Consider the following 21,957-nt stretch of genomic DNA (forward strand, 5'->3'; position numbering starts at 1 on the left):
GTTTCATCGTTGTTGGTAATCAAGCCCACTACTGTTGTGTCGTCTGCAAACTTGATGATCGAGTTGGAGGTGTGCATGGCCCCGCAGTCGTGAGTGAACAGGGAGTACAGGAGAGCGCTGAGCACACAACCTTGTAGGGCCCCAGTGTTGAGGATCAGTGACCTTCCCCTTACCCCTTACCTTCACCACCAGGGGGCGGCCAATCAGAAAGTCCAGGACCCAGTTGCACAGGGAGGGGTTGAGACCCAGGGCCTCCAGCTTGATGATGAGCTTGGAGGGTACTATGGTGTTGAATGCAGAGCTGTAGACAATGAACAGCATTTTTACATAGGTAGGGCAGTGTGCAGTGTGATGGCGATTGCGTCATCTGTGGACCTGTTGGGACAGTATGCAAACTGAAGTGGGTCTAGGGTGGCCGGTAAGGTGGCGGTGATGTGATCCTTGACTAGCCTTTCAAAGCACTTCATGATGACAGAAGTGAGTGCTACGGGGCGGTAGTTATTTTGTATGAGTGTGTTCTTAGCTCAGTTGGAGAGGAGGCTGTACTGATCCCAATGGGACAGACTTTTGACCAGCCTTATACAGACAAACAGGCAGAGGTGAGGTCTTTAATCTAAGTAAAGAGTAATGGAAAGAAGGAGATCTAATTGACTACAGCTCCTAGGGTGAAGAGCAATTCCATTATATCAGGGCTGTTATGTGTAGAAAAGAGCCCTTAACACCAATCCCATTACATTAGCCTACTGAACCAGTGTACACATAGCAAGAGGGGTCACTAAGCTACCCTATCACCATACGCATGGATATTCCCGGGCATCTACTTATGAGAAAGGCCGTAAAATCTGATACAATGGCTAGCTTAGCATTGAAGCTAAGCCGAGACACACTGCAGCCCAACCTAGTCATACTTCCCTAGAGCAACATCCCAATCTCACTGCATTCTGAGGGGGAAATAAAAACAACAGCGCTCCAACTTCCAATCAAGGTTCTATATCAAACAGCTATCTTTACTCTGTGGCCTCCTGACTCAGGTTGTCACAGGGAGGCTGATGAAGGGGGCACAGCCGAGTTCACCACACTATTAATTGAACGCTGCAGGATAGAGGTGTGGGGGGTTTGAGAGGACATTGCTTTCTATTTTTTCTCCGATGAAGCACCTCCTGCGTTCTGGCCGGAGTCGAGGGTTGAGGGGAGTTGGAGGTTTCAGAGGACGGGAGGTTCTCTCATCCCTCCCCTCTCTCCTTTTCTCTTCTCCAATCAGCTTGGGCTAGATTAAAGGTAAACACGGCTGTGGCGGTGACAGCCTCCCTATGATGACAGGGCCCATGCTGATTAAAATTAGCCCAGAGTTGGGAAAACACCCCCCTCCTTCTCTCCGCCTCTCTTTTTACCCCATCTGTGATTAAGCCTCTGCTCTCTGTCAGCCATCACACCCCCTCCTTCTCCTCCTGCCTGCTGCCCTATCCCCTCCCTCCCACCAACACATCATCCCCTGTGTCTGTGTGTCTGACAAAATACAGGAGGAACTTCTCTCTCTTTCTCCTCATCTCTATATTATTCCCTGACATCTGGATGAACCTGAAGATGGATCAACTGAGACCCTACATTAGACAATAATAAACATGAACATACATCTGATATCTACACCATCCAGTATATCTACAACCCTACTCATCCACTATCTAGATCATACTGTATATCTACTACCCCATTCACGGATGTCACATCGTGTAATTTCATTGTTACAAACGTTCTGATGCCTGACTCTATGAACGTTCTGATGCCTGACTCTATGAACGTTCTGATGCCTGACTCTATGAACGTTCTGATGCCTGACTCTATGAACGTGCTGATGCCTGACTCTATGAACGTGCTGATGCCTGACTCTATGAACGTTCTGATGCCTGACTCTATGAACGTTCTGATGCCTGACTCTATGAACGTTCTGATGCCTGACTCTATGAACGTCCTGATGCCTGACTCTATGAACGTCCTGATGCCTGACTCTATGAACGTCCTGATGCCTGACGCTATGAACGTCCTGATGCCTGACGCTATGAACGTCCCGATGCCTGACGCTATGAACGTCCCGATGCCTGACGCTATGAACGTCCCGATGCCTGACGCTATGAACGTCCCGATGCCTGACGCTATGAACGTCCCGATGCCTGACGCTATGAACGTCCCGATGCCTGACGCTATGAACGTCCCGATGCCTGACGCTATGAACGTCCCGATGCCTGACGCTATGAACGTCCCGATGCCTGACGCTATGAACGTCCCGATGCCTGACGCTATGAACGTCCCGATGCCTGAATCTATGAACGTCCCGATGCCTGACTCTATGAACGTCCTGATGCCTGACTCTATGGACGTCCTGATGCCTGACTCTATGGACGTCCTGATGCCTGACTCTATGGACGTCCTGATGCCTGACTCTATGGACGTCCTGATGCCTGACTCTATGGACGTCCTGATGCCTGACTCTATGGACGTCCTGATGCCTGACTCTATGGACGTCCTGATGCCTGACTCTATGGACGTCCTGATGCCTGACTCTATGGACGTCCTGATGCCTGACTCTATGGACGTCCTGATGCCTGACTCTATGGACGTCCTGATGCCTGACTCTATGGACGTCCTGATGCCTGACTCTATGGACGTCCTGATGCCTGACTCTATGGACGTCCTGATGCCTGACTCTATGGACGTCCTGATGCCTGACTCTATGGACGTCCTGATGCCTGACTCTATGGACGTCCTGATGCCTGACTCTATGGACGTCCTGATGCCTGACTCTATGGACGTCCTGATGCCTGACTCTATGGACGTCCTGATGCCTGACTCTATGGACGTCCTGATGCCTGACTCTATGGACGTCCTGATGCCTGACTCTATGGACGTCCTGATGCCTGACTCTATGGACGTCCTGATGCCTGACTCTATGGACGTCCTGATGCCTGACTCTATGGACGTCCTGATGCCTGACTCTATGGACGTCCTGATGCCTGACTCTATGGACGTCCTGATGCCTGACTCTATGGACGTCCTGATGCCTGACTCTATGGACGTCCTGATGCCTGACTCTATGGACGTCCTGATGCCTGACTCTATGGACGTCCTGATGCCTGACTCTATGGACGTCCTGATGCCTGACTCTATGGACGTCCTGATGCCTGACTCTATGGACGTTCTGATGCCTGACTCTATGGACGTTCTGATGCCTGACTCTATGGACGTCCTGATGCCGACTCTATGGACATCCTGATGCCTGACTCTATGGACGTCCTGATGCCTGACTCAATTATGCATTAGTTCAGTCTCTTATATAGTATAACTGTAACAATCTTATATTTTTCAAATTCTTCAGCACTAACTTCCTCAAAACATCCGCAAGCTATCCACAAGCTAATCAGTGTCTGTCCCCAGCATCTAAACGACCCATCATCTCCCAAGCAGCCTGCTGAAGCCCCGTTACAGAGGAGAGGGGAACACTGATGTTATTATTACAACAAATGCAGTGCATTTCCCGGCAAATCACCAGCTCCCAAACTCATTTCAACACTGAACTAATTCAATCACCTCCCACTGATGAGATCCTACAGCCTCCACTGGGCTTGATCTCCCAGAGCCCAGAGGGTGGGGAGACTGGAGAGAGCTTTGGTCTCCCAGTGCCCAGAAGGTAATGAGACTGGGGAGAGCTTTGGTGTCCAGTGCCCAGAAGGTGAGGAGACTGGAGAGAGCTTTAGTCTCCCAGTGCCCAGAAGGTGAGGAGACTGGAGAGAGCTTTGGTCTCCCAGTGCCCAGAAGGTGAGGAGACTGGAGAGAGCTTTGGTCTCCAGTGCCCAGAAGGTGAGGAGACTGGAGAGAGCTTTGGTCTCCAAGTGCCCAGAAGGTGAGGAGACTGGAGAGAGCTTTGGTCTCCAGTGCCCAGAAGGTGAGGAGACTGGAGAGAGCTTTAGTCTCCCAGTGCCCAGAAGGTGAGGAGACTGGAGAGAGCTTTGGTCTCCCAGTGCCCAGAAGGTGAGGAGACTGGAGAGAGCTTTGGTCTCCAGTGCCCAGAAGGTGAGGAGACTGGAGAGAGCTTTGGTCTCCAAGTGCCCAGAAGGTGAGGAGACTGGAGAGAGCTTTGGTCTCCCAGTGCCCAGAAGGTGAGGAGACTGGGGAGAGGCAGAAAGACAATCAAAGACTAATGTTGTTTTAACAATTATCATCTGCCCACAGGGATCAGTCAATAGAACATGAAGCACTCCTAACACAGGTATTATGACCGGAGGTTAGGGGGAAGTGGAATGCAGTTGCTGTTGAGGTGTGTGTGTGTTTCTCTATGGCTTTATGTGGTGCTTTACGTTCAGTTTTTTTTAAATGAACAAAAAAATGCAACCTTTCTACTGTAATAGCCTGCCAAGTATCCAAAGAACCTTCCATTTCATCTTTCAAAACAACGATATCACTGAGGTGGTGTAGCAATTCAAAGGGCGAATGAAAAGGTGTCATTTACTCCAAGACGTGCATTTCAGTATCAGGGACTGGAGCGTGAACCCGACACCACACCTGTGACTCATTTATGACATGTCATACAACATATCCAACCAGGATTGCTCCCCTCCATCTTGTATTATCACATTGTTCCAATACCTTCCACATGCTCCTTTTCAATCCACAATGGATCATGGCTTCACAGGCTAATGCCTCACTACGGATAACCGTGCTACAAAAACCTACCGTCAAAATACTCTGCAGTTCAAACTGCTGATGTTGACAGACACATCGAGTAATGAGTAACCCTCTCCCTCCCTCAACTATGGATCAACCAGCCCCCGTAGAGAAACTATTTAACTAGTCATATAACCCATACAGCTCAGTACTGGTGACTGATTAGTGAACGGTGACATATTAGTGCATTACATGGCATAAAGCCTTGTGTCTATTGAGAACAAGCTGTTAATGGGTCTATACGGACCATCTTCTATCAAGTCAGTGGTCTACACTGGGCATCAAGTAGCCTGCTCCCAGATCTGTTTGCTGTATCGCCAATTCCTATGGTCATTGTTATGCTAAATATTCACAGGAGTTGGCTATTCAGCAAAAACGGATCTGGGACCAGGCTAAGGGGAAAAGTAAGCAAATTTGTCAATTGAGTGGCTAGCAAGCTCTTACCCAAAGTATCTATGCACTATTCAGATGCTTTCTGTTTGGCAGTGATTTCATTTGGAGAGGGGGAATGCGAGGAACAGAGAGTGTCTAAATGAGTTGGAGGAGTGGGGAAACAGCAAAGTAAATCAATTTCACATGTTTCTCTCCAAATGGAAGCTCTGCGGAGGAGATCATTGGTGCGCTGAATGTAAACGGATGGATGTTTGTGTGTGAGTGGGGCGGGGGGGGGGTGTACTGATGAAAAATCACAGAGGAACGAGGCTCCAATTAGGCTGACAAAGCTGTTTTATGGTCTAGTTTTGTATGTTTGTTGTAGTCTCTAGTTTGATATTAGTTAGATATTTCTAATAACTATTTTGTCTAATTAAGCAATAATGTGCAAGGAGGTGTGGTATATCGGCAATATACCACAGCTAAGAGCTGTTCTTAAGCACAACACAAAGCAGAGAGCCTGGATACAGCCGTAGCCATATACCACATACCCCCGAGGTGCCTTATTGCTATTATAAACTGGTTACCAGGTAATACAAAGAGTAAAAAGTATTTTTTTGGTCATACCTGTGGAATATGGTCTGATATACCACAGCTTTCAGCCAATCAGCATCCAGGAGCCAAGCTACCCGGTTTATAAACACAATTAATCTGGTAACTACACTAAATTTTAACCATTGAAAAAAATACAAAAATCTCTCACTGTGAGGTGAAGTATTTTATAAGCTATAGCAATAAGTCGGGATCACTGATCAGGGCCCGTATTTTCAAATTGTTTCAGAGTAGCAGTGTTGAAATGAATAGATATGGCCAGCCACGCTGCTAATCAGAGAAACTTATCATTTCCAGCAATTAACTGCCTGTTTTAACATACCCAAGGCTCCAAACTGAAAGCTGCACAAGCAATATCAACCACAACAGCTTCTTAAATGTACGTCTTGTGTTTAACTGAGTACTACTCTCTATCTTTGAAGTCAGGGCATTTCTCTGTCACATAAAAAAACAAATACTGTAACACAAACTGTTTATAAATGGCCATTTTAGTGGGGTCCTTTGAAATAATTTGACACAACAACATGGATCTCTGTGGCCTTTCAGAGACCGGCTTGACTGCCAACTGGCTGTGACAGTCCAAACACGGGCTGTGTGGCTCGACTTCAGTAGCAATTCATTCATTGTTATTAAAGGAAGGGAGGTCTAGTCTAGGAGACACACAGCCATTGGCGTGTGCAAAGTACACAAAATAAGTGTGAATACACAGGCAGAAAGAGACAGACAGACACTAGTGTTGTAACACCATTTTAACTTGAATACCAGGTTGAGCATCACGAAACTCGATACCATCACGATACGCGATACCAAAACGATACGCGATACCAAAACGATACGCGATACCAAAAATGAAACTCGATACCAAAAATGAAACGCGATACCAAAACGATACGCGATACCATCACGATACGCGATACCAAAACGATACGCGATACCAAAACGATACGCGATACCAAAACGATACGCGATACCAAAACGGTACGCGATACCAAAACGATACGCGATACCATCACGATACGCGATACCAAAACGATACGCGATACCAAAACGATACGCGATACCATCACGATACGCGATACCAAAACGATACGTGATACCAAAACGATACGCGATACCATCACGATACGCGATACCAAAACGATACGCGATACCAAAACGATACGCGATACCAAAACGATACGCGATACCAAAACGATACGCGATACCAAAACGACTCCACGGCAAAAAAAAGATGGCATATTAGTCAAAGTCACAGAAAGGCACTTCATCCAGACAGATATTTTGAGTTCATTATCATTATATTTTTCTAAGACAGCAATGTATGCATTAATGAATCAATTTTTCAATCATACAATCAATTAGTTTTTACATAACAACATAATGGTCATTTATTTGAATGGTAAATCTCTACTGATAATCTGGGTAAATCAAAATGTAGCCTAGGCCTGTTCACAATACAGGTGAAGGCATATTCAATAGGAGTGTGTGCATGCATTGAGTTATTGAGCTTGTTTTGGTTGATTTCACCGGGCTGCAGAGGAAAAACAATCTACTTCCTTTCCATTTGGGACTTGTTTTATTGTGCTGACCAACAACATTTGCATAGAAGAATAAATCTCTTATTTTATAAAATCATTCACACACACACAGTGAGAGAGACGTGACTGAGGTGAGGGAGAAGAAGTCAATAAACACCATTTTTGGCAACGTCTATGATTTTTTATGTCAATCAGAGCCCCTTACGTGCTCTAGAACTATAAGGAGACATCAGCTGATAGACAGACTTGACAGGCACGGTGCTCTAGAACTATAAGGAGACATCAGCTGATAGACAGACTTGACAGGCACGGTGCTCTAGAGCTATAAGGAGACATCAGCTGATAGACAGACTTGACAGGCACGGTGCTCTAGAGCTATAAGGAGACATCAGCTGATAGACAGACTTGACAGGCACGGTGCTCTAGAACTATAAGGAGACATCAGCTGATAGACAGACTTGACAGGCACGGTGCTCTAGAGCTATAAGGAGACATCAGCTGATAGACAGACTTGACAGGCACGGTGCTCTAGAACTATAAGGAGACATCAGCTGATAGACAGACTTGACAGGCACGGTGCTCTAGAACTATAAGGAGACATCAGCTGATAGACAGACTTGACAGGCACGGTGCTCTAGAGCTATAAGGAGACATCAGCTGATAGACAGACTTGACAGGCACGGTGCTCTAGAACTATAAGGAGACATCAGCTGATAGACAGACTTGACAGGCACGGTGCTCTAGAGCTATAAGAAGACATCAGCTGATAGACAGACTTGACAGGCACGGTGCTCTAGAGCTATAAGGAGACATCAGCTGATAGACAGACTTGACAGGCACGGTGCTCTAGAGCTATAAGGAGACATCAGCTGATAGACAGACTTGACAGACATGGTACTCTAGAGCTATAAGGAGACATCAGCTGATAGACAGACTTGACAGACATGGTGCTCTAGAGCTATAAGGAGACATCTGCTGATAGACAGACTTGACAGGCACGGTGCTCTAGAACTATAAGGAGACATCTGCTGGGCTGATAGACTTGACAGGCACGGTGCTCTAGAGCTATAAGGAGACATCTGCTGATAGACAGACTTGACAGGCACGGTGCTCTAGAGCTATAAGGAGACATCTGCTGGGCTGATAGACTTGATCCTCTCTCAATCAGTAGAAGACGTGAGACACATTTAACAGAACCAAAACTTTTTTCATGTTCTAGTATCGAACAAGTACAGAAGTTTAGGTATACCGTGCAACACCCTCCCGTCTGTCCTTAGATAATTAGTCAGGCACACAATCACAAAGGACAGAGCCACGCTATCGTACATTCAGACCATGTGGATCAATCAATGCCTTAGTAAGGTCAAACGAAGAGAAAGAAGAATTAACGAGAGAAAGAGAGAGATCAGCAGACTCACCGAGAGAGAGGGTGAGCATGTACCCTCATTTTAATCCTCTAATAATGATTGACTTTTCTCCCGGGGAAGTTCAATTCCATTTCAGGTTCCATTTATGAATATGATAAATCCTAATTGGAAGGTCGGCGGAAGTCAAGAATCGATCGCTCAAATCAGTCAATGGCGTGGTTCCCCTTGAACACAGGGCACTGGAGGAGTACAGATTAGAGGAACGATCTTTATACTAAAAGATAACCGCTAGATTGAGGGGATTATCACCTTTTCATTTGTGATCTGGGAACATGAGGGTATGAAGAGGATGTATTTTCCCCAAATCCTGGTTGGAGGATTCTGGATTTCCTGCTCATTCCCTCCTGATTCTGGATGTCCTGCTCATTCCCTCCTGATTCTGGATTTCCTGCTCATTCCCTCCTGATTCTGGATTTCCTGCTCATTCCCTCCTGATTCTGGATTTCCTGCTCATTCCCTCCTGATTCTGGATTTCCTGCTCATTCCCTCCTGATTCTGGATTTCCTGCTCATTCCCTCCTGATTCCGGAAATCTTCCAACTGGGATTTCTAGAAAACCAGGAAATGTATTTAAAAGTTCACAAAATGTTTCAAGCCTGTGTGTGATTGAGCTATAAGGTATTGGTTCCCTAGAAGCTGTTGGAGAGATATTATCAGACTAAAATGAGAGGTGTTCTTTGCTGTGGACTTCCATTACAGAACAGTCAGAACGGGGCTAATCCTCATTGTCCGTCACAGCCCTCTTCCTCACCCCTCGACCCGACAGGCCTGACATAAGAGACATACAGGTGTATCAATCGGTGCAGCTGCATGGAGCTTATGCAGTACACAGATACAAACACACAGGCAGACATGCATACATAGTAACACACACACAAATGCATTAGTGCAAACCCCCCCCCCCCCCCCCCACACACACACACACACACCTCTCTCTCGCTACTTCCCCTCTTTCAGTCAGTGTTTCCATTTGCACCTCTCTCCCTCCCCATTGTGTGGCACAAATCAGTTTGACGGGAAACACGGGTCCCGCTCCCTCGGAGCAGTCAGTCACTGTGCGCCTCTCCACTCCTCGTCCCCAGGGTAGCACGCTATTACGCAGAAACAACACCACTAATACACAGATTGCCTTTTCTCCTCTAGATAGACAGATACACACACACACATGCAGGCAGACATACTGTAGAAGGACACACACACAAACACAATAGGAATTAAGGGAGAAAGAAACTCATTGTGTAACTCAACTCAAGGTGGACGACTGTGGAGAGTCAAGTATTTTGTTTGACAACAAGCCAAGCCTTCAAAAAGGGAAATATGGCAGACAGGATAGAAACGCGGGAAACAGAGTTGCGGGTCTATTATGACCGTGTCTGGGTGGGAGGGGAGGTCATACAGGGCAGGAGCGGAGGCTGATATACAAACCTTTGTGTTTGGATCATGGTGTAGTTGTCATTTCAACACTGCCTGCCCTGGGGTAAGGTAATACAGCTCTGTTCTGTTGCTGCGCTGACTAAAACAACTCAAAAAGGTGTAGTCTAACAAAAAAAACATGGTTATTGAGAAATATCTTAGAAATGGCAATGATGACCACCCCGCTCGCTCTCTCCCAACCGGCACTTTGGAGGAGAAAATAAAAACAGGAAAGGAAATAGCAATTGCCTGCATTCAGGGCCATGATAACAAATCTGTACCTTGGAAGTGGTTTCCCTGTTTCCATCATTTATTCATGGAGTCGGGAGTGGATGGAATGAAAAGGTCTCTGTACTATGATTCTAGACTAGAAAGAGAGAGCCTCTCTATATTATGATTCTAGACTAGAAAGAGAGAGCTTCTATTTTTTATGATTCTAGACTAGAAAGAGAGAGCCTCACTATATTATGATTCTAGAAAAGAAAGAGAGAGCCTCTCTATATTATGATTCTAGACTAGAAAAAGAGAGCCTCTCTATATTATGATTCTAGACCAGAAAGAGAGCCTCTCTATATTATGATTCTAGACTAGAAAGAGAAAGCCTCTCTATATTATGATTCTAGACCAGAAAGAGAGAGCCTCTCTATATTATGATTCTAGACTAGAAAGAGAAAGCCTCTTTATATTATGATTCTAGACCAGAAAGAGAGAGCCTCACTATATTATGATTCTAGAAAAGAAAGAGAGAGCCTCTCTATATTATGATTCTAGACTAGAAAGAGAGAGCCTCACTATATTATGATTCTAGAAAAGAAAGAGAGAGCCTCTCTATATTATGATTCTAGACTAGAAAAAGAGAGCCTCTCTATATTATGATTCTAGACCAGAAAGAGAGCCTCTCTATATTATGATTCTAGACCAGAAAGAGAGAGCCTCTCTATATTATGATTCTAGACCAGAAAGAGAGAGCCTCTCTATATTATGATTCTAGACTAGAAAGAGAAAGCCTCTTTATATTATGATTCTAGACCAGAAAGAGAGAGCCTCTCTATATTATGATTCTAGACCAGAAAGAGAGCCTCTCTATATTATGATTCTAGACCAGAAAGAGAGATCCTCTCTATATTATGATTCTAGACCAGAAAGAGAGCCTCTCTATATTATGATTCTAGACTAGAAAGAGAGCCTCTCTGTTCAAAGAGCTAGCTAGAGGGAGATTAAACATACAGGGACATGTCTCCTGCCTTCCCTCTGTCTCTCACACAAAGGGACACACCGATACCCATCGATACAAACCCACACCCACCCAGCTGTGGGTCCATATGTAGCTATAATGAAGCCTTTAGATGAAGCTGTGGATTAATGGAAGCATATGCGGTGTGCTTCATTGGAGAGCCGATGTAATTAAGCTTCCTAAGCTCTGGGCGTGTGTTTGTAATGAGGGAGACGGAAGGGCCCCTTCTCACACACACACACGCACGCACGAACACCCATGAGAGATACTGTTTGTTAAGGATATATGTAACAGAATGTACCATCTCCCTCAGGTAAAGAGACAAAGAACAAACAGTCCACCATCCACAGCTAGTAGTACTACACTCATGTCACTGCAGAAGAGTACAGCCCTTTTTTATCATGGGAAACACAGTGAGTAGTACTACACTCCTGTCACTGCAGAGGAGTACAGCCCTTATTTACCATGGGAAACACAGTGCCCTTTAATTAAATTATATTTACTCAGTTTATTAGGTACACCCATCTAGTACCGGGTCTGACTTCGCTTTGCCTCCAGAACAGCCTGCATTCTTCGGGGCATGGAAACGTTGCTCAGTCGGAATCAAGTGACCTAATGTGTGCCAGGAAAACATTCCCCATCCCATTACACCAACGCAACCAGCTTGACACCATTGACACGAGGCAGGATGTGGCGATGGACTCATGCTGCTTACGCCAAATCCTGACTCTGGGACTCTGGGACGTTTACATACAACTTAACCAAATATATTTAAACTCAGTTTTTCACAATACCTGACATTTAATCCTAGTAAAAATTCCCTGTTTTAGGTCAGTTAGGATCACCACTTTATTTTAAGAATGTGAAATGTCAGACTATCAGTAGAGAGAATGATTTATTTCAGCTTTTATTTCTTTCATCACATTCCCAGTGGGTCAGAAGTTTACATACACTCAATTAGTATTTGGTAGCATTGTCTTTAAATTGGGTCAAACTGTTTCAGGAATACTTCCACAAGCTTCCCACAATAAGTTGGATGAATTTTGGCCCATTCCTCCTGACAGAGCTGGTGTAACTGAGTCAGGTTTGTAAGCCTCCTTGCTCGCACACACTTTTTCAGTTCTGCCCACAAATTTTCTATAGGATTGAGGTCAGGGCTTTGTAATGGCCACTCCAATATCTTGACTTTGTTGTCCTTAAGCCATTTTGCCACAACTTTGGAAGCATGCTTGGGGTCATTGTCCATTTGGAAGACCCATTTGCGACCAAGCTTTAACTTCCTGATTGATGTCTTGAGATGTTGCTTCAATATATCCACATAATTTTCCTACCTCATGAAGCCATCTATTTTGTGAAGTGCACCAATTCCTCCTGCGGCAAAGCACCCACTAAACATGATGCTGCCACCCCCGTGCTTCAGGGTTGGGATGGTGTTCTTCAGCTTGCAAGCCTCCCCCTTTTTCCTCCAAACATAACGATGGTCATTATGGCCAAACAGTTTATTTTTGTTTCATCAGACCAGAGGACATTTCTCCAAAAAGTATGATCTTTGTCCCCGTGTGCAGTTGCAAACCACAGTCTGGCTTTTTTATGGCAGTTTTGGAGCAGTGGCTTCTTCCTTGCTGAGCGGCCTTACAGGTTATGTCGATATAGAACTCGTTTCACTGTGGATATAGATACCTTTGTACCCATTTCCTCCAGCATCTTCACATGGTCCTTTCCTGTTGTTCTGGGATTTAGTTGCACTTTTCGCACCAAATTACGTTAATCTCTTGGAGACAGAATTTGTCTCCTTCCTGAGTGCTATGACAGCTGCGTGGTCCCATGGTGTTTATACTTGCGTACTATTGTTTGTACAGATGAATGTGGTACCTTGGGGTGTTTGGAAATTGCTCCCAAGGATGAACCAGACTTTTTTCTGAGGTCTTGGCTAATTTCTTTTGATTTTCCCATGATGTCAAGCAAAGAGGCACTGAGTTTGAAGGTAGACCTTGACATACATCCACAGGTACACCTCCAATTGACTCAAATTATGTCAATTAGCCTATCAGAAGCTTCTAAAGCCATGACATCATTTTCTGGAATTTTCCTAGCTGTTTAAAGGTGAAGTCAACTTAGTGTATGTAAACTACTGACCCACTAGAATTGTGATACAGTGAATTATAAGTGAAATATTTAGCTAGCAACAGCAAGGTAGCTAAATAGGACAAATTAGCTAGCAAGTGCAAGCTAGCGAGCTAAATTGCCATAAATGTTGATCACGTTTGGTGTGGGGAGGACAAAATACATTTATGCACGATGGCACACGCACGCAGCCGGTTTGGGTTCCGTGTAAGTGTATGTAAACTTCAGACTTCAACTGTCGCAATCCACGGCCACGTGTCTGTAGGAGCTAACCATTTTCGTGAACAGGGTGGTGTACCTAATAAACTGTGTAGATTTAGTTAGATTTGATTATTGGATCTCTTAACATCACACTCCAAGTAACTGAGCTAGCTGCACTATCAAACTGGCATCAGCCAATAGAGAAAGTGTACTGGTGATGGTTGACTGTGTGAATGGATTGTGTATTGAGGTGAGATCTTATGTCTAGTAGAGAAAATACTGCTCTCTTTAAGTGTTGGACAATCCCTTGGCCAGGCTCACGCAACATCTCTCAATCTCTGTTCTACAGTCAGCTTCATCTACATGTTTTTCTCATTATAATGTATTCCTTCAGAAATCACTGAATGGCTTCTACATACAGTGGTGTGATGATAACAATTACTTTTAACACCCCCTCCCTTCATCCAAGTCGATTGATTTAACTTTTCTAAATCCTTTGATTCCTTGAATCTCTCCCTGTCATTCAGGTCCTTAGCAGTCTGCCCGAGCTAAGAACCCGAGCTAAGAACCCGAGCTTAGCATTGTGACAGCAGAAATGAAAGGCAGAGAAATCTCATCTTCGTTTAACGCTGCCAGGCATTCAACCACCGGCCCAAATATTGTTTTATTATCTTTCTCACATCTGAGCTACCGAGGGGTAAGGACAAAAGTTGGAGGCTATTTGGAACACATTTTTTTAAAGCAAATGTTAATCTGGACTTTTCGAACGGGGCGATCATTTTGTGTATGGAGCCTGTATGCCAGGTTAGCATTGACTGGCGTTTCCTATCAAAAATGAAATCATACCTCGAGGCCTGCGAGGGAGGGTCATTGAGATGTTTCACCTGTTCAATGCTAAACAGGTGACACTTAGCATTGCTGTGACTCACCTTAAAGTTTGCTCGAAATGCAATCATGGAAATTGTGACATACGACCGATTATGCAGGATTTGAAAATAATTTTTATCTCGGAACCCCTCCTCCTTTCGACGACCTCTGTCTCTCTTCCACCATGCCTCTCACTTCCATTTTACACACAGGCAATGTCTCGGAGGAACGGGGTTTGAAAAAAACGATGAAACAAGCAGGCAAACAGTGCTGTCAGGCGCAGCTGATTGAAACCACAAGGTCATCGCAGAGCGAGGGAGCAAGGGGAGAGAAATGAGAGACAGAAGAAAAGCTGTGGAACAGTGAGACTCTCCAGGGACTCACTGTCCAATCTCCCCCTCGCTGTCTGTCTGTGCGTGTGTGTCTGTGTGCGTGTGTGTCTGTGTGCGCGTGTGTACCTGGCGAGCGCAGGACTCTGTTATAGTGTTGAGCTTGAGGTGCAACACCTCAAGTTTTGGCACCTCCCTTGTTCTACTCCATCCCAGCTCTGTACCTCTCCACACCCCTCACTCCCTTGTTCTACTCCATCCCAGCTCTGTACCTCTCCACACCCCTCACTCCCTTGTTCTACTCCATCCCAGCTCTGTATCTCTCCACACCCCTCCCTCCCTTGTTCTACTCCATCCCAGCTCTGTACCTCTCCACACCCCTCCCTCCCTTGTTCTACTCCATCCCAGCTCTGTATCTCTCCACACCCCTCCCTCCCTTGTTCTACTCCATCCCAGCTCTGTACCTCTCCACACCCCTCCCTCCCTTGTTCTACTCCATCCCAGCTCTGTACCTCTCCACACCCCTCACTCCCTTGTTCTACTCCATCCCAGCTCTGTACCTCTCCCTCCCTTGTTCTACTCCATCCCAGCTCTGTACCTCTCCACACCCCTCCCTCCCTTGTTCTACTCCATCCCAGCTCTGTACCTCTCCACACCCCTCCCTCCCTTGTTCTACTCCATCCCAGCTCTGTACCTCTCCACACCCCGCCCTCCCTTGTTCTACTCCATCCCAGCTCTGTACCTCTCCACAGCCCTCCCTCCCTTGTTCTACTCCATCCCAGCTCTGTACCTCTCCACACCCCTCCCTCCCTTGTTCTACTCCATCCCAGCTCTGTACCTCTCCACACCCCTCCCTCCCTTGTTCTACTCCATCCCAGCTCTGTACCTCTCCACACTCCTCCCTCCCTTGTTCTACTCCATCCCAGCTCTGTACCTCTCCACACCCCTCCCTCCCTTGTTCTACTCCATCCCAGCTCTGTATCTCTCCACACTCCTCCCTCCCGCCCTCCCTTACCTTGTAGTTCTCCACTCTTGCTGTACAGCTCTCTCCGCTGTTCCCTCAGGTAGGCACTCATGCTGATGGCGTGAGACGACGACTCAAACCTGGAAGAGAGAAACACACATTCACTCGAGCCTGGTCCCAGATGTGTTTGTAACGTCACTCTAGCCTGGTCCCAGATGTGTTTGTAACGTCACTCTAGCCTGGTCCCAGATGTGTTTGTGCCATCACTCTAGCCTGGTCCCAGATGTGTTTGTGCCGTCACTCTAGCCTGGTCCCAGATGTGTTTGTGCCGTCACTCTAGCCTGGTCACAGGTCTGTTTGTAACGTCACTCTAGCCTGGTCCCAGATGTGTTTGTGCCGTCTCTCTAGCCTGGTCCCAGATGTGTTTGTGCCGTCACTCTAGCCTGGTCACAGGTCTGTTTGTAACGTCACTCTAGCCTGGTCCCAGGTCTGTTTGGGCTGTCTCTCTAGCCTGGTCCCAGATGTGTTTGTGCCGTCTCTCTAGCCTGGTCCCAGATGTGTTTGTGCCGTCTCTCTAGCCTGGTCCCAGGTCTGTTTGTGCCGTCTCTCTAGCCTGGTCCCAGATGTGTTTGTGCCGTCTCTCTAGCCTGGTCCCAGATGTGTTTGTGCCGTCACTCTAGCCTGGTCACAGGTCTGTTTGTGCTGTCACTCTAGCCTGGTCCCAGGTCTGTTTCTGCTGTCTTGCCAACTCCTATGGTCATTGCCACGCCTTAGACACACCGATCAGGGACTAGACTACTGTCACTCCTACTCAGAGACACAGTGCTCACACTACAGAGGTCAGCAGTTAACACCTGGAGATACTACTACAGGTCTGCCTTGTGGTTGGGGTACATAACGTAAAATGGCTTTGGCTAAGTCTGTAAGCTCCATGTGTAAAGTTACATGGTTTTGAAATGGTTCCAGTTAGACACTACAACAGCCTGAATCAGCACACTAATACTATAGACATCCCTACTGTACAGTAACTTGGTTCTGTTAGGGTTCTGAGGTGTAGGGGACATTTCCCCTTTTCCTTGACTAAAAAGCACTTTCAAAGGACATTCTCCATCAAGTCAAGCATGTTTTATAGTACAGAAGTAGGCTTAATCTAGGTCTGGTAAAACAGTCCCTCAATGCTCAAGTGTTTTAGCCTGTCGGTGTCTTACTTGAAGAGGGACTGCTTGGCACGTTGGGGTTTCTTCTTGGCGAAGAAGGCTGCGAACTCGCTGCCGGTGCTGGCGTAGGTGAGCTGGGCAGAGGGCTCGGCAGCACTTTTAGTGTTCTTCACATCCAGGTAGTCCATCAACAGAACCTACAGAACAGTGACATTTTGGTCATTTAGCAAAGGCTTGTGTACTTACTTAGATTTAGCAGATGCTCTGGGAGCGACTTCCAACAAATGCATTCCACTAAGCAAAACAATATATATTACATGTCATCAATGACAACTCACTGACAGAGGGCTGAAGTTAGGATTCATCCAAAGGAGTGGAGTATAGAGCAACAGCCATCACTGTGAATGGTGACAGTCTGGTCTAATCTACGATCCTCCCAAGAACACACCACACAACTAATGTACATATTATGATGTCAGTTCATGTGTGTAATAGCATTATGTCATATAATACATTGAACATAAGGAATTATGTTGTCAACAGAACAACGATCTATAACTGATTATGTCATCGAGGTTAATACAACAATCCACGAAAGAGTTCCGGCGAGTCATCAAAATATCACATCCCCCATTTCTCAGTCCGTCTGCATATTTAAAACCCACTACATCCTTGTCTCATCAACGCTCATAAATACCTTATACAGATCTAACAGCAGCCCCAGACCGACAGATATTGAAGATGTCGGGTAAGGAAGTTAACTTTCCTGGTTGTCTTCTCCCAGTATCTCCCCATCTCTTTCTCTCTCTCCAGGACTACATATGTTCTAAATTAGCCTCCCATTCCTAATGGCTTCATCATTTAGCAGGGCCATTTAGCCCGTGTCGTTCTAATTCTGACCCACGTCGTGGCGGGGCGGCCCAAAGTGGGGCGAGAGTAATGGTGGAGCAGATGGAAACACAGTCGCCCTCTAATGATGTCATTACTGCTGGAGAAAAGACCCCCGTCACCACGGAGGGAAGACTTCAGCACACAGACTAGTGTGAGCAAACTGGCATGTACACACAGACACCTACCCAGCCCCTCCCCTGACAACACACACACCTACCCAGCCCCTCCCCTGACAACACACACGCCTACCCAGCCCCTCCCCTGACAACACACACGCCTACCCAGCCCCTCCCCTGACAACACACACGCCTACCCAGCCCCTCCCCTGACAACACACACGCCTACCCAGCCCCTCCCCTGACAACACACACGCCTACCCAGCCCCTCCCCTGACACACACGCCTACCCAGCCCCTCCCCTGACAACACACACGCCTACCCAGCCCCTCCCCTGACAACACACACGCCTACCCAGCCCCTCCCCTGACAACACACACGCCTACCCAGCCCCTCCCCTGACAACACACACGCCTACCCAGCCCCTCCCCTGACAACACACACACCTACCCAGCCCCTCCCCTGACAACACACACGCCTACCCAGCCCCTCCCCTGACAACACACACCTACCCAGCCCCTCCCCTGACAACACACACACCTACCCAGCCCCTCCCCTGACAACACACACGCCTACCCAGCCCCTCCCCTGACAACACACACGCCTACCCAGCCCCTCCCCTGACAACACACACGCCCACCCAGCCCCTCCCCTGACAACACACACGCCTACCCAGCCCCTCCCCTGACAACACACACTCCTACCCAGCCCCTCCCCTGACAACACACACGCCTACCCAGCCCCTCCCCTGACAACACACACACCTACCCAGCCCCTCCCCTGACAACACACACACCTACCCAGCCCCTCCCCTGACAACACACACACCTACCCAGCCCCTCCCCTGACAACACACACACCTACCCAGCCCCTCCCCTGACAACACACACACCTACCCAGCCCCTCCCCTGACAACACACACACCTACCCAGCCCCTCCCCTGACAACACACACACCTACCCAGACCCTCCCCTGACAACACACACACCTACCCAGACCCTCCCCTGACACACACACCTACCCAGACCCTCCCCTGACAACACACACACCTATCCGCCCCTCCCCTGACAACACTCACACACCTACCCAGCCCCTCCCCTGACAACACACACACCTACCCAGCCCCTCCCCTGACACACACCTACCCGCCCCTCCCCTGACAACACACACGCCGACCCAATACAGACACACACACCTACCCAGCCCCGCCCCTGACAACACACACACACACACCTACCCAGCCCCTCCCCTGACAACACACACGCCGACCCACTACACAAACACACACACCTACCCGCCCCTCCCCTGATAACACACACGCCGACCCACTACACAGATACACATACCTACCCAGCCCATCCCCTGACAACACACACACCTACCCGCCCCTCCCCTGACACACACACCTACCCAGCCCCTCCCCTGAAAACACACACACCGACCCACTACACACACACACCTACCAGCCCCTCCCCTGACAACACACACACCTACCCAGCCCCTCCCCTGACAACACACACGGCGACCCACTACACAGACACACACACCTACCCAGCCCATCCCCTGACAACACACACACCTACCAGCCCATCCCCTGACAACACACACACCTACCCAGCCCCTCCCCTGACAACACACACGCCGATCCACTACACAGACACACACACCTACGCAGCCCATCCCCTGACAACACACACGCCGACCCACTACACAGACACACACACCTACCCAGCCCCTCCCCTGACAACACACACGCCGACCCACTACACAGACACACACACATACCCGCCCCTCTCCTGACAACACACACGCCGACCCACTACACAGACACCTACCCGCCCCTACCCTGACAACACACACACCTACCCAGCCCCTCCCCTGACAACACACACACCGACCCACTACACAGACACACACACCTACCCAGCCCCTCCCCTGACAACACACACGCCGACCCACTACAGACACCTACCCAGCCCCTCCCCTGACAACACACACGCCGACCCACTACACAGACACACACACCTACCCAGCCCCTCCCCTGACAAGACACATGCCGACCCACTACACAGACACACCTACCCAGCCCCTCCCCTGACAACACACACACCTACCAGCCCCTCCCCTGACAACACACACGCCGACCCACTACACAGACACACACCTACCCAGCCCCTCCCCTGACAAGACACACACCTACCCAGCCCCTCCCCTGACAACACACACACCTACCCAGACCCTCCCCTGACAACACACACACCGACCCACTACACAGACACACTTTTCCCTTCTCTCCCCCTCTGGAAGCCATCACTCAGCCCCCCCTGCCCTCTAGCGACACCGTGCAAGCCTAGCAGAGAGCGCTAATCCTGTCAGTGTATTAATTACTAATGACCATGTGATCTGCTGATGGAGCGCGGCCCACTACCTAACCCGGGAGACTTAATTAAATGCCGGCGTTAGGCTGATGAAGGGGCTCCGACCCTAATATATTGCATTAGAGGGAAGCAATTAACCACACCAATAGGACCGACAGACGGCCAAAAATAAGGACGGAAGTGAGGACGGACGGACGGAAGTGAGGACGGACGGACGGACGGAAGGAAGGACAGAGGGAGAGGGTATGAACAGGACAGATGAGAGAGGGGGAAATGAGAATAAGCGATATCCTCTGTGAGGTAAAGTTTGAAAGGAGATCAGGTGGTGGTGGTTTCCCCTGACTTGCTAGGAGTATCACAGATTATTGTGAAACAGAGACATTTATTTTTGGAAATTCATGACAGGCACACAAACATTAGTTTACCTTTTCTTTATATATAGAGTGCATTTCAATCACAGATAAAAACAGTGGGTTACTTAAGACAGAAAGGACAGGTTGGAGGTTAGTCTGGGAGGACGGGTGGCCGTATAATGTCTAGCAGCCCAAACAAATCACGTTATGAACAACTTCCTACTTTTCAACTACTTAGCTAGCATGTTAGTTAAACCTAACCCTTTAATTACTTAGCTAGCATGTTAGTTAAACCTAAACCTTTAATTACTTAGCTAGAATGTTAGTTAAACCTAACCCTTTAATTACTTAGCTAGCATGTTACCTAATCCTAACCTTAACCCCTAGTCCAGCTAACGTTAGCTACCTAGCTAGCCTAGCTAACATTAGCTGACAAGCTAACTTAAGACAATAAATTGGGATTTGTGTAATGTACACAGATGTGTTATGTAGAAGGAAAATAATGTAATAATACATACGAAGTGCGTTATGAAGAAAAGAAAATGAAATGACCTCTCTGAAGACGACATCAAATCAAATGTATGGAATGAGACTGGACAGACTTCCTTTTGACAACAGACTTCTGCAAACAGACTGCTGCAAACTCCGGCTCAAAGCACAATGGATATAGAGGAGAGCAGAGGATCAGAATAGTATCAGTTATATCATAAATATGTGGTTGACAATGCCTCTGAAATGTCGATTTATGTGGCAAGAGTGGGGGTTATTATATTAATCCTTGCATTGAACATGCTATATTGCTGAGTCTGTAGGTGGGTGGCTTTTGTGAGGGTTTAAAAATATTTACTTCCACCTGATAAACTTGCCCATTGAAAATGTCAATAAAAAGTTACTGTGACAGAAATAATTGTGTAAATTGTGCAAAGTACTGACAGAAATATGTCAAGTTTAGCGGTGTAAGTTTTTGGCAGCTGAGCCCCTACAGCAGTGCCTTGGAAAACCCCTCAAACACTTTGCCAAAGTATCTGTTGCCTAGGCAACGGGTGGACTGTCGCTCGACCATGACTTGGTTATTTTACACTGAAACAACACCTCAATGGACAAGTGATGCTATCATACCCAATACTTAACAACATGTTCACTAAATAGATAGGCTTTCAACTTACTCTGTAAAGTTCTGGAAATAAAAGTTTGCAAAATGAGAAGGAGTAAAAAGCCACCAACAGCTTCTCCAGGTTAATCCAGTCAAGACAGGCACTGTTACAT

At 47.3% G+C, this 21,957-nt stretch overlaps 1 protein-coding gene across 1 annotated transcript in view; it reads right to left on the minus strand.

The window, feature by feature from the left end:
• The window catches only part of LOC116360559 (exocyst complex component 4-like), a 158,426-nt gene extending 141,244 nt beyond the window's left edge, over positions 1 to 17,182 (minus strand). The window contains exons 1-2 of the mRNA XM_031815356.1: positions 17,005 to 17,182; positions 15,848 to 15,936 (exon numbers count right to left, since the gene is read on the minus strand). Coding sequence (XP_031671216.1) covers positions 15,848 to 15,936; positions 17,005 to 17,141 — 226 coding nt within the window. The 5' untranslated portion in view covers positions 17,142 to 17,182. The remainder of the gene's footprint in view (positions 1 to 15,847; positions 15,937 to 17,004) is intronic.
• Positions 17,183 to 21,957: the final 4,775 nt, after the last annotated feature.

The sequence above is a fragment of the Oncorhynchus kisutch genome, unplaced genomic scaffold, assembly GCF_002021735.2.
Source record: "Oncorhynchus kisutch isolate 150728-3 unplaced genomic scaffold, Okis_V2 Okis09a-Okis19a_hom, whole genome shotgun sequence".
Taxonomy (NCBI): domain Eukaryota; kingdom Metazoa; phylum Chordata; class Actinopteri; order Salmoniformes; family Salmonidae; genus Oncorhynchus; species Oncorhynchus kisutch.